The following is a 13,385-nucleotide window of genomic DNA, read 5'->3' as shown; positions in this document are numbered from 1 at the left end:
CTCACACACAGCTTCCAGCATCACTGAGAAATTAGAAGCCATTGCAAAAGGCCTTCTGTAAGCTCCCACCTCCACATCCACCCAAATCCAGAGCCTCATATTCCTCCTTCCTTCCTACTGCAGTAGATGAAAAGTCCTTTTTTCTGTCTAAGGCCATAACCCAGTTCATTAAATCTTATCCTCTCTCACCTGTTCAGAGACTCAATGCCAGCAGTTCTCCACACACTCCCCTGTATCATCAATTTTTCCCTCTCTACTGGGCTACTTCCACCAGATTAGAACATATTTCCCCCTTCTCAAAAGCAACAACAAAAAATCTTTTAAAAATTAAAAAAAAATAGGGCTTCTGTGGTGGCGCAGTGGTTAAGAATCCACCTGCCAATGCAGGGGACATGGGTTTGAGCCCTGGTGCAGGAAGATCCCACATGCTGCGGAGCAGCTAAGCCTGTGCACCACAACGACTGAGCCTGCACTCTAGAGCCTGCGAGCCACAACTACTGAGCCCACCTGCCACAACTACTGAAGCCCGCATGCCTAGAGCCCGTGCTCTGCACAAGAGAAGCCACTGCAATGAGAAGCCCGCGCACTGCAATGAAGAGTAGCCCCGCGGCTCGTTGCAATTAGAGAAACCCGCGGGCAGCAACAAAGACCCAACGCAGCCAAAAATAAAAATGAAATAAATAAATTTTTTTAAAAAAGTAATTGTGATAAAAACCACATGGCATAAAATTTATCATCATAACCATTTCTAAGTGTACAGTACAGTAGTTTAAGTATATTCACATCGCTGTGCATCCAACTTCCAGAACGTTTTCACCTTGCAAAACTGAAACTCTATACTCATTAAACAACGACTCTCCCTTTCCCCCTCCCTCCATCCCTTAGCAGCCACCATTCTTCTTTCTGTTTAAGTGCATTTGACTACTCTAGGTCCCTCATATAAGTGGAATCATACAGTTGTTGTCTTTTTGTACCTGGCTTATTTCACTTAGCATAATGTCCTCAAGTTTCATCCATGTTGTAGCATGTGTCAGAATTTTCTTCCTTTTTAAGGCTGAATAATATTTCCTTGTATGTATATACCACATTTTGTTTATCCATTCATCTGCTGATGGACATTTGTTGCTTCTACAATGACTATGATGAATAATACTGCTGTGAACATGAGTGTACAGATATCTCTTGGAGACACTGCTTTTAATTCTTTGAGAAGTGGACTTTCTGGGTAATTCTATTTTTAATTTTTTGAGGAATGCACCATTTTACATTCCCACCAATAGTGCACAAGGGTTGCAGTTTCTCCACATCCTCATCAACATGTGTTATTTTTAATTTAAATCTTATTTTTTTATAGTAGCCATCCTAATGGGTGTGAGGTGGTATCTCATTGTGGGGCAAAAATCTTTCAGTCCTACTTTTCCTGCTGCTGTGGCTAATTGGCCACTCCTTTTTAAGACAGGACTCCTTGCAAAAGTTGGCTTTACTTCCTGATCCAGTGCCTCTCTTCCCACTATATCTTAAGCTTATTCCAATCAGGTTCTCATCTCACCTACTGCACCACAGCCTCTCATGTCGAACCGTTGCTATGTGGCCACTTCTGGTCCTCCACGTCTGACCGAGCATTTGACATGGTTGGTTACTCTCTTCTCCATGAGACACTTTCTTCATCTTGTCCCCGCAGTGCCATGCTCTCCTGCTTTTCTTTCTACCCCACTGGATAGAGTTCCTGGTTTCTTTTGCTGTTCACCCCTCTCTCTCCGACTTCTTCATGTTGGAGTCCTTCAGGGCTCAATGAATGGATCTTCCTCTTCTCCACCTACCCTCAATTCTCTGATGATCTCATTCATTATCATGGCCTTAAATATCAACTCGCTACTTACGATTCCAAAATTAGTTCCCCGTTTAGACTTTCCCCCAGAACTCCGTAGTCCAGTTTACATACCTGCCTACTTACCATCTCTTCTTGGATCTAAGCATCTTAAACCTGACATGTCCAAAATCAACCCGACCTTCCCTCGTTGTCTCCACTCTCCCCTCCTCCTTCCCCCACCTGCAAACTCCCTGGCCCAAACCCTCGGAGTCATCCTTGACTTCTTTCTTTTTCTCTCACACACTACATCCAGTGTGTCAGAACGTCCTTCTGGTCCCACCTTCAAAATCTGTCCAGAATCTGTCCCCTTCTCTTCACCTCCACTGCTCTCACCCTGATCCAACCTACCGTCGTCGCTCATCTACTCTAGATTAGTGGTCCTCTCACTTTTGCTCCTTTCGTCTCTTCTCAACACAACAGTAAGAAAGATTGTTTAAAATGTCAGTTTAGATTCTGTAGTTTCTCTGCTCAGAAGAGCTCAGAGCAAAAGTCAAAGAACTTACAGTGTCTTGCAGAGCCCCGTGGTTTTACCACCTCTCCAATCTCACTCTTGCCACCTTAATGTGGCACAAACACTCCAGGCATGCTCTGCCTCAGGACCTTTGCAGTTGGTATTCTCATTCACTGGAATGTTTTCCCCTTAAACACTGGTATGACTTGAATGAATGAATGTAGAATGGTTGGATAACTAGCAGTAGGAATACTATTTCTCCATGACTACTATTATTATTACATCCTAAAAATCCAGGAATCAAGTTAGGATATGGATGGGGATTGCATATACATTAACAACAGAATGTACACCCTTGCTACTCAAAGTGTGGTCCATAGACCAGCAGCATCAGCCTTTGATGGTCTCCACTGCAGGAAATAAACCCTGAGAAGCATGTCACCTTTTGGAAGAATGGCTCCTGCTGTCTCTTCTAGCAGGACCCAGTGATCTTTGTGAACAGAAAACTCAGCAGAGTGAGCAAAGCTTCAGGATTGGTCACTGGGTGGCTGTCAGGAAAGAGCTGTCCGCAGGAACCTCAGGAGCACAGGGGCTCAGGCTGGGAACTGTCCCCGACCCTGCATCCTGCACTCAGGAGGCTTATAGGCTGCAATTCCTCACACCTCTGTGTGTCCCACACCCTCTGCCTGACACAGTCATTTCCTGGGTGGCTCCACTGTAAGGACGGGGTGCAGAGCTGACCTCTTAGGTGTGACCCAAACTTGAATCTTGATCATGAACTTGAATCTGAAGTTCAGCCCCCAAAGCTACACAATAGAAAGGTGTGGAAGAATGACAGAGTAGCAGTGGTTAACTGAGCCCAGGAAGGATCCTGGGAAAGTGCAGAGAGCATCTCCAGATTTTCATTGACTCCCTGGGTTCTCTCTTGCAGCTCAAGTCTCGGGTTCTCATGACGCCTTTAGCCCTCTCACCCCCGCGGAGCACGCCGGAGCCCGACCTCAGCTCCATCCCTCAGGATGCAGCCACCATACCCAGCTTGGCAGCGCCACAGGCTCTCACAGGTAGGTGAGGCGAATGAACTCCAAGGCTGGGATGGCCTGCCCTCCAGCTAAAGTTACTTTGTGAACTAGAGAGCTGCCACTGAGGTCGCTCAAATGAAGGATTCAGTGTGTCAGTTGGACAGTAGATAGGATGACCAAATTCTCTGAGAACAGGAGTTCAGTGTCTCACAGCTTGGATTATTTAAAATTGATTTTCAATACATCTTGGGTTCAGCTGGTTGCTGTGGGTGGGTGGAGGCTAGAAAGAGTGGTTGGCGGCCCAGACTGTCTTCAGAGCCGCGTCTACTTTGCACCAACAGTGAGCCTGCTCACCTTGAAGAGTTTCTATCCCTGTGTTTGTACTTCCAGATCTCCTAAGGATCTTAATGCCCCTCAATCCCACCCAGTGCCTTCCAGTCCAGTTCAGGGTGGAGCTCGGCCCAGTCTCCCTCATGGGGCGTCCACCAACCAACAGTTCCATCTTAAAAGTAACAGCAGTCGGATGGTGTCTCTCTCTCTCTCCCTCTCTCTCTCTCTCTCTCTCACACACACACACACACACACACACACACACACACACACATATACACATACACATCCATAGTTCCCCCTCATCACAAACCATCCGCAGCCCCATCCCACTTAAATCCCTCAGTGCCCTAATGCTGTTAGGTAAAGACCAAATTTTGTAGTATGGCCAACAAGGCCCTGCTCTTAGTTTTTAGGGCCCATCATAGGATCGTAGCATATTCTCTTTCCTTCTTCTGGAATGATCTTTCCTCTAGGGTCAACCTATTCCTCCCTTGCACCTCAGCTCAGGTACCTCCCTCCAGAAAGTGTTCACTAACTTTCCTGCCAAGGTTCCCAGGACGGGCTCTCCTAGCATCTCCCTAATGTTTCTTGCAGCCAAGGTCACATATCACTTCCTGTAATTCTCTGAGTAGGTCTGTCTCCCCTTCTGGGCCCTAAGTTCTCTGAAGTCAGGGATTATGTAGATTTTCTCTGTAGGGCCTAGCACACTGCCTGGCATGAAGGTCCCTTAGCAATTAGATTTTCCTTAATCATGTGGGATTAGTTGAAGAAGGAAGCCTGGTAGAGTGAAAAGAGCACAGGCCATGACATCAGAAAGATGTTAGTTAAAATCCCTATTGCACCATTAATTACACTTTCTGAGCAGCCACTAACCACTTTTAACTTCAGTTTCTTCTTTAGTAGAGGAAGTAATAATATTTAATTCTCAGGCTTATCTTGAGAATCAAACAAGATAAAGGATATACAGTGCCTGGAATATAGTAGGTGCTCAATAAAAACTAATTTTCTTCAACTTTGTTGTTACTGTTTAATCCTTCCAAAGTCCTAATGGTCTCCTCTTACAGTCCCTCTTTAACGCTTCTCTGCACTAGTGGCCTCCAGGGTAAGATGCTCATACCTGGGCTGGGGGCAGGGGGAGACATAAAAGGAGCCATTAACATGTGGAAGAAAATATGACACCTACTATTAATATTTCTTTTTATCTCATCCTTTAAAATTTTCTATTTTTTGGTTATATCTTTAAAGTGTATGTAATACCTTAATACGGTTGAGAATGTATATAATCTATAAATAAATAAACACATGTTAGGGCATGTGGCAAAAATTTTTTTACCAATGGGGTATATTACTTTAAAAGTGTGGGGACCATTGGTTGGGCTCACCTAAATGGACTGCTGAGTGTTCATTACCCTGAGATTGTAAGTAGAATCCTCTTTAGAATTTCATCGAATATATAGTCTTTGGAGTAATTAGCAACATGCTGATTTTTTTTAATTACTGAAGGTTAACAAAAAAAATGGCAAACATTATATATAGCTTGATAGCTTCCTGGGAGGAGAAGGGAAGATTTTGTGTATGTTCCCAGCACATAAATACATTTATATACATGGTCCACAATTGTCCATAATCGTCTACAATTCAGATTTGAGTACATCAGAGAGGACATGCCTGTTTCTTCCCAACCAGGAGGCCTTTCTGAGAGCAAGCCCTGGCAGCTGGAGGTGATTGAGTCTATTGCCTCTTCTACTTCTTAAGTTGGGAAGAACTGGTCCCACTTTGGCCTTTGCTTTCCCAAGACCAGGGCCAAGGGGACATGGCTGAGGCCTCCCCAGTGTGCACGGGAGCCGCCCCTGGCCTGATGTGCTTCGATGCTGAGGGCTTTGTGGGTCTGTTTCCACAGTCTGCCTCTACATCAACAAGCAAGCCAACGCAGGGCCGTACCTGGAGAGGAGGAAGGTACAGCAGCTCCCCGAGCACTTTGGGCCCGAGAGGCCGTCGGCTGTCCTGCAGCAGGCCGTGCAAGCGTGCATCGACTGTGCCCACCAGCAGAAGCTGGTCTTCTCCCTGGTCAAGCAGGGCTACGGTGGTGAGATGGTGTCAGGTAAAGCCCTGGAGCAGGCCGTATGAGGAGGGCCATGGGTGTGTCTCCAAAGAGGAAAATAACTGTAATCAGGCTTGGGGGACTGTGGCCAGGGTCTGTCCCCATCTTCTGGGCTCCAGGGTCCTTAAGTGAGCCTGTGTGCCGAAGGTGTCTCTTGGGACTTGAGGAGAAGATACTTCCAGATCTGGATAAGAAGACTGGACATCTGAATCCTCTCCCTTGACTTGCCTCTTTCACCTCCCACTTCCAACCCATCAATAAATCCTATTGTTCTAACTGTAGAATATATCCAGAATCCTTTCAGAATCAACTTCAAAATATCTCCAGAATCCTTTCACGATTCTGGTTCTTTCAAAATCTAAGTCAGATCATGCCCCTCCTTTTCTCCAAACCCTCAATGGCTCCCATGTCACTCTGAGAAAAAGCCCACATCCTTACAAGGGCCTCCAAGTCCTATGTGACCTGGTCCTGGGAACTTCCTCGATCTCCTGGCCACTTCTATTGAGTCCCAAACTCTGCTCTGGCCACAGTGGCTTCATTCCTGTGTCCTCCAACCATGCTCCTCCTGCCTCAGGGCCTTTGCACCTGCTGTTCTCTCTTTATGGAATGCTCTTTCCCCAACTGTCCATGTGACTTGCTCCTGGAGTTCCTTCAGATTCCTACTCAAATGCCACCTTATCAAAAAGCCCTTCCCTGACCACATGTCTAACACATCAGCCCTTGTCACTATTTATTCTCCCTTCCTCTGCTTTATTCCTTATTCATAGCACTTAACACCATGCAGGGAAGTGGGGAAAGTTCATGGTCTAAACCCCACCTCACAGGACATTTTTTTTTTTAAAACGAGAGCCTTCAGGGTCAATCCCATCTCCCATTGTCACCACCGTCCTCCATTTTCCACCCCAACCCAACAGCATCCAGAGGGAGTGGAAACTGTCACCACAAGTCTGAGGCAGAATTGGGAGCTCTGCCCCCTTCAAATGTTTCCCCTCAGTGGCTCTGTCTGTCTTACCCGAGGCTCTCCACATGCACAGTGGTTGTTACCACCTGCCCTTAAGCCCTGGAGCTCCAGGACTTTGCAAGATGCTTTGACTCCAGGGGGACAGCCTGGTGTCTTCTCTAGCCCAGCATCGTAGACACAGCCTCCATATCACCAGGGAAAAGGGATACAATTCCCCAGCCACAGGGCAGTGCAGGTGACCCTGCTGGTTGACTAAGAAAGGGTCGGGGAGAGGGGCCTTTAATGTGGCTACGCCCTGGAAAACCAAAGCATAAGTGTTTTATTTAACTCCAGATTGATCCCGAGGGCTTGCAGATGGGGAGGTTTTTCCGACACAGCTTTACCAGCTCTGATTGATTCAGCCCTCCTTCTGGAGCTCCCTGTGAGCAGGAAGCTGGGTCTGACTTGCTGGTAATTGATTAAAATAGAACTTGGCAAGGTCTGGGTGCATGTGTCTGACCCAGGGTGACTTTTAAGAGACTTCAGCAGATGTGCGGAGAGACAGGACAAAGAAGTACTGCACCAAAGAGGCCAGGAGGAGAGTCCTGCTGTCAGGCCTCTGAGAGCTCCTTGGCTGTCCTCTCTGAGAGCCAGGTTCTTGACCCTGCACTGCCCTCTGAGGTTGAAGGCCTTGTCCGTTTCCTTGCTAAACAGCAGGGCTCAGGACGCAGACCCAGTGCTAAGAGAAAGCTCCTCCTGTACCGTGTGTCCCCACTCTTGAGCAAATCCCGTCTGAGCCCTTTGTGGCCCCTGCCCCCCAAGCTGGGAGCACTGACCCCGTTCTCCCTGCTCTCCTGCTCGGCTTTTCTGCGGCCTCAGGGGCCTCGGTGCTGGGGAGGAGGCTCGCAGTGCCTGGCACCAATGCATGAGCGGGCAGAGCCCTGCCAAGTTTCCCTTGGCTGAAGCATTCCCAGGAAGGCTGGAGCTGAGGACTTGGTCATGGAGAATGCAGTAGCGCTGAGGGGCCTCCTCATGCCACCTCCTTAGGTTGTGAGGTGGCAAGGTGGGCGTCCACGTTTCTGATGGTGATGTGGCAGCCCAGCAAGGTGGTGCTAGCCCCAAGGTGGTTTAGGGAGGGACTCAGGAGGAAGAGTCAGACTCTCCCACTCTCCACCTAGAACCTGATCCTTAGGGCACTGCTTTCTAAACATCCGCATGGCACAACATGTAGAAAATGGTGAACACTGGTGCTGGTACCATGGGCTAAGGGAATTTAACCTGCTGTGGCTGGGCCTTGGGCCACCCCAAAGGCTGAGGGGGAGTAGTATCTCAGTACCCATGACCCATTCCTAGCACACCTGTTGGGACGCTCTGCCTTAGTCACACTCTCCCAGAGGGGTAGATTTCGTGATCTCACAAATTCCATGTCTGCTTCCAGGAGGTGGAATTTTCCTGCTATGTGACCATCCAGGCACCTCTGGGAATGTATACACACTGATTTATGGCACAGGCCTGATGACCCAGACCTTCCTGCTGTGGGTTCAGTTTCCAGCACACCTACTCTTTCAAGGTATCGGAGGCAAGCAGCAGTGCCCACCTAAGAGGGAATTTCCAGAGTGTTCAAGTGGCCAGGATGACCCCCTTACTGAGCATCTAAGCAGCTCTTTGCTGGCTCTCCTAATCTGAGTCACCTGGAGTATTAAAGTGACAGGCAAGTGCCACTTATAGGCCTCATGAGCTGGAAAAAAACGCTCTAGGCCTTCTCCTCAGTTTCCTCATCCATATTACGGAGTCATAACCTTTTCTCCACTGTCCTCACAGGACAGTCAGAAGGCCTAAATGAGGTGACAGGTGTGAAAGCTCTTGTCAAACTATAAAAAGCTACACAAAAGAAATAGATTGTTTTGATTTCTAATTTAAATGGGTGTGGAGTTTTTTTGTTGTTTGTCTTTTCGCTCTGGTCGCCCTGCCCCAGCCCTTACAGTGTGCTAGCCTTTGAGAGATATAGTATAAAAATCCAGGCTGCCTTCCAGGTGCTGGTGCTGAGGGCAGAGCCCAGGTGGGAGCAGAATGTCCTGCTGGGGATCTTCTCATGTGTTCTGCACCCTGGAGCAGCTGTGCGAGCTTCATGCAGCAGCAGAGGGCTGTGAGGAGGATTACAAAAAGAAACATGCTCTGGGCTGGAAGAACCAGGTGCTTCTTCTAAATTCTGGTCACCCTAGAGAAAATGAGTTTGATCTAGCGTCACTGTGGAGACATTATTGTTCTTTAATAAAGACTCCTCCCCTTTAGGCTGAATGAACCCTGAACACTGTGGTGCTGCGTTAAGAGCTGGAGACCTCAGCATGAACTCAGGTTTATTTGAATATACCTATATGTCTAGATCTAGACATATCTATCTAGACCTACCTATTGATCTAGATCTATCTATCTAGAGTTGCTTAACATAGATGAGAGTATGTCATAGCGACACAGGAGTCAGTCTGTAAGATCCCAAAGACAAAAGCTGGAATAATTTAGCAATAAGATACATAATATAGTATTGGACAACCCACAACACAAAATAAATATATATATTTTAAACTTTTATTTATTTATTTTTGGCCGCACCATGTGGCCTGTGGAATCTTAGTTCCCCAACCAGGGACCGAACCCAGGCCCTCGGCAGTGAGAGGGCTGAGTCCCAACCACTGGACCACCAGGGAATTCCCCCAGAATAAATATACTGAGTCTGCACTGATATTGATGAATAAACAAATAAATAAATGGAGGAAATGGGACAAGTCTTCCTTTATAGAAGAATTCCAAATGATATAGAGACTCTTCCCTCTCCAGGAGGTAGAGCTTAATCCCTCCACTGCCCTTAACTGTGGGTAGGACCTTGTGACTTATTTCCCAGGAACAGAATACAAAGAATACAGTGGAGGGCTTCCCTGGTGCGCAGTGGTTGAGAGCCCGCCTGCCGATGCAGGGGACATGGGTTCGTGTCCCGGTCCAGGAAGATCCCACATGCCGCGGAGCGGCTGGGCCCGTGAGCCATGGCCGCTGAGCCTGCAGGTCCAGAGCCTGTGCTCCGCAACGGGAGAGGCCACAACAGTGAGAGGCCCGCGTACCGCAAAAAAAAAAAAAGAATACAGTGGAGAAATGTGGCAAACACTGTCTTGGCCAGGAGATAAAGGTTAACATCCCAGTGATGAACTGTGGCTATCATGTACCACCCCCCACTGACTCTGTGGTCTTCCTCCTCAAAACCCCGTAACCCCGGTAAAATCATAAGAAAAGCATCAGACAAACCAGATCGCGGGACGTTTTACAAAATACCTGACCAGTACTTTTCAAGACTGTCAAGATCATGAAAAACAAGAAAAGACTGTGAAACAGTCACAGACCTGAGGAGACCGAGTTCACACAACAGCTACACCCGATGTGGTCTCCTGAATGAGATCCTGGAACTGAAATAGGACATTAGTGTAAAAACAGGTGAAATTCCAATACAACTTAGTTGAAAACAAAACAAAACTGAACAAACCAAAACCTCTTCCCCAGGGCTGACGGGCTGACGGCTTTCTCCAGAGCCCCGCTCTAAGTCGCTGTCTCTGTGCTCTTCCAGTCTCCGCATCCTTTGACGGGAAGCAGCACCTGCGGAGTCTGCCCGTGGTGAACACTATTGGGTACGTCCTCCGCTTCCTTGCCAAGCTGTGCCGAAGCCTCCTGTGTGACGACCTCTTCAGCCACCAGCCGTTCCCCAGGGGCACCAGCGCCTCCGAGGAAGCCCCTGAGAGCCAGGAAGACAGGATGGAGTCAGGTAGGGTTTGCCCGTCTGTCTTCCTGGGCCTGCAGGTGGTTCCAGGTGTCCCCGCCCTCCCGGGTCAGGTGAGGCTGCCACTAAGGGGGCTCCTGGGAGCTCTGCTGCTGGAAGCTCACGGGCTGCTCCTCTGGGCACCCGGGGAACAGTCAAGGCTGACCAGGACCAAGGACACCCCGACGGTCCGTGCCCAGGCTGCAGTGGGAAGAGATGGCTCCAGCTACTGAGAGCTGACATTATAGCTTCTAGGCCTATGTTATTAGAATTTAGACAATGAGACCGCATCACATGCAATGAGTGATTTTTTTCCTCTCTTCTAATTAAGACTCTTGAGCATTTATTCATCATCGTTGAGTAATTGAAGGACTACTAGCCTAAGGAACAAAGAAATCCTGAAGAAACAAGGGCTAACGAATTGATTACGTTGGTCCTGTCTGGGGGCCTCAGATTCCTATCCAGGTCAATAAAATGTGTAACAGAGTGTCTATCGTGGCAGGAATTTGACCTGCCCATAAATCACATATGTCCTTCAGTGAGAGTGTTTCTCTCTCGTCACAGGATAGAAAGTGACCCAGGGGCTGAATGCCTTTTGTATCACCAGCCCCAGAATAGCTCAGCATAGGGAAGTGGCCAGTGGGAAGTGCAGCAAGGCCACATGGGCAAACTTGCCACACTGTTGTCTGCCCAATGGGCTGCTCCTTCCTTCCCCACTTAGCGGCCCTGAGTTATGGATTTGCAAGGAGTTGAACATGAGTCCAGGTTCTAGATTCCAGGTTCCCAAGGATGAGCAGGCATGTTGCCTTTTTTCTTTCTCTGGAAGCAGTGTTGTTGATACATAAAGAACACATAGACAGTGAAATGGAATCTAACCATTATGTCATTCTGCAAACACTTGCTGAATCTTTTCTGTTCCAAGCACCATGTGAGACCCTGTCTTGGAATAAGGCAAATATGTATGTGAGCTTAGGAAAGTTTTTGAGGTATTGAGTAACCAGTATGAATAATGAAAAACTTACATTTGCAGGTATGTGCTCACAGACAGGCTTAGAGCATTCAACAAAACGATACTTATAATAGGAGTGGCTGTGTTTTAAGCCTAGGAGGACATCAGGGAAGGATAAAGTTAGATTCTAAGCATAGATTTTTCTCACATCCTGTCAAGAGCCTTGTCTACAGTTTTACTTTAAACTCTCAGAGACCTGGGAAACAGGAAGAAATCTGGCCTTTACAAAGAAATGTACCTAATTAAATATAGTTTGTGTGAGCAGATGCTATATACTTCTGTGTTTTTCTTGAGGCCTCTATATGTGTGAGCTTGGGAAAGTCTTCTCATGTCTCTGGGCCTCAGTTTCCTGTGTGAAATGATGGGCTGAGTTGCTCATGTATAATGTTCTGGTTCTGACAGTCAAGAATCTGGCCTCTCTTGTAAACCTTAGTTGACTCAGAAACATATTGTAAAGCTCACGTATCTTCCAGTGAATCTTGCAATGAAAATAGCAGATGATGATCTGATTTCACTTCGCACACCCTAAAGTCATTGTTACATTGAACAAGCAATGACCCATGGACATAATCATAAAGCCATGTAATTCATGTCTCCCATTCTCCTTTAAATGAAAGTCTCCTGTGAGACCACTTCTTCCCTGTCCATGGATGAAATTTAGGGCAAATCTCGTGACTTTTCTGGCTCCTTTCAGATAACAAAACACTCTCTAGTAAATGATTAATATGTCCAGGTCAGTGTGATCATCCAACTTTAAATTTCACTCAAAGATGGAACTACTCCCCATTCCCAGCTCAGCCCTGCTTCAGGCCAGTTGCCTGCAGCAGTAAAGGAGGGCATGGTTGGCTTCTCTCCACCTCCTGCCCAACCCTATGTTTTTGCCCCTTCCTTATCTAGCTAATAATGATTCCCGATCCTTCCTGATCAGAGTGAGGGAAGGAGGAGACGCAAGAGGTAGGAGAGTTTTTACTTGACTAATCCCGCTGTGAGCTGGCATCAGCCTCCCTGGTTCTGGCAGGTGTTTCAAGCTGATTCTGCAGCCTGTGGGCTCTTGCATGGGTCCTTTGGTGATCCTACCATCTCTCATCTGCACGTTCCTTGACATGGACAAAGGTAACTCTTCTCTGGCTGGTCACTTACAGTTCTTCCCACAGCCTCAAGGCATCTGTGGGTACATCTCTAACTTCTTTCTGCTGAGGCCCCCTTGTGCCTCCAGACAGTCCTATGGAAAGGATCTAAGATAATCTCACTTCAGATCTCTCTTCTGATGGCCCGCATCTGGTCCCTTAGAAACACCCTTTGCCCAAACAAACTCAGGGCGTGCAGGCTGATCTCAGCAGACACCTCTCCTTTGTCCTGCCATCACAGCAGCCAGACTTTTTGGTTTCTCATGGAAATCAAGCAGTAATCCATTGTGTCTGTTGAGCTCCAGGGACAGATATCAAGCTATTCACACGGCCACATTGAAGCTCTTGGATCACGTGGGGTAGTTCTCTCCACAGTTCATCTTCTATTCAACCTGCTTTTCAACCTCTACAATTTCTTTTGCAGGCTGCATGTGGGTGGTCATCTACACAGGTAAAACTGGCTTCCCACCACCTCTTTTTGCTAGAGCTACACACTTCTCTCTGCTATGGGGAGACTATTGTCTTGCAGCTTCAGCAAAACTGAAACTAAAATAGTTTCATTTTAACTTCCTGTCCCAGGAACCCCCCTTCAGCTTTCCTTAAGTGATCACTGAGGAAACCTTTGCCTTGGTTTCCTCCTTATTCTTTCTCCTTCCAAGCTCACCATGCTGAGTGCAGTTCCTGTCTTTTTCCTGGGAAAAGTGTCGTGCAGCCGCCTCACTTCTTCCCTGGGCTG

General features: G+C 47.4%; 1 protein-coding gene across 2 annotated transcripts in view; it reads left to right on the top strand.

The window, feature by feature from the left end:
• SCML4 (Scm polycomb group protein like 4) overlaps positions 1-13,385 on the top strand; it is a 59,506-nt gene that overhangs the window by 16,272 nt on the left and 29,849 nt on the right. Inside the window, exons 2-5 of one of the 2 annotated variants that reach the window (XM_030882908.3) lie at positions 3,253-3,382; positions 5,574-5,774; positions 8,153-8,284; positions 10,325-10,519. In XM_030882908.3, the coding sequence (XP_030738768.1) occupies positions 3,253-3,382; positions 5,574-5,774; positions 8,153-8,284; positions 10,325-10,519 (658 nt within the window). The remainder of the gene's footprint in view (positions 1-3,252; positions 3,383-5,573; positions 5,775-8,152; positions 8,285-10,324; positions 10,520-13,385) is intronic. The other variant, XM_030882904.3, reaches the window with a different exon arrangement.

This window comes from Globicephala melas, chromosome 14 (genome assembly GCF_963455315.2).
Source record: "Globicephala melas chromosome 14, mGloMel1.2, whole genome shotgun sequence".
In the NCBI taxonomy this organism is placed as follows: domain Eukaryota; kingdom Metazoa; phylum Chordata; class Mammalia; order Artiodactyla; family Delphinidae; genus Globicephala; species Globicephala melas.
This window is presented reverse-complemented; position numbering and strand designations above follow the sequence as displayed.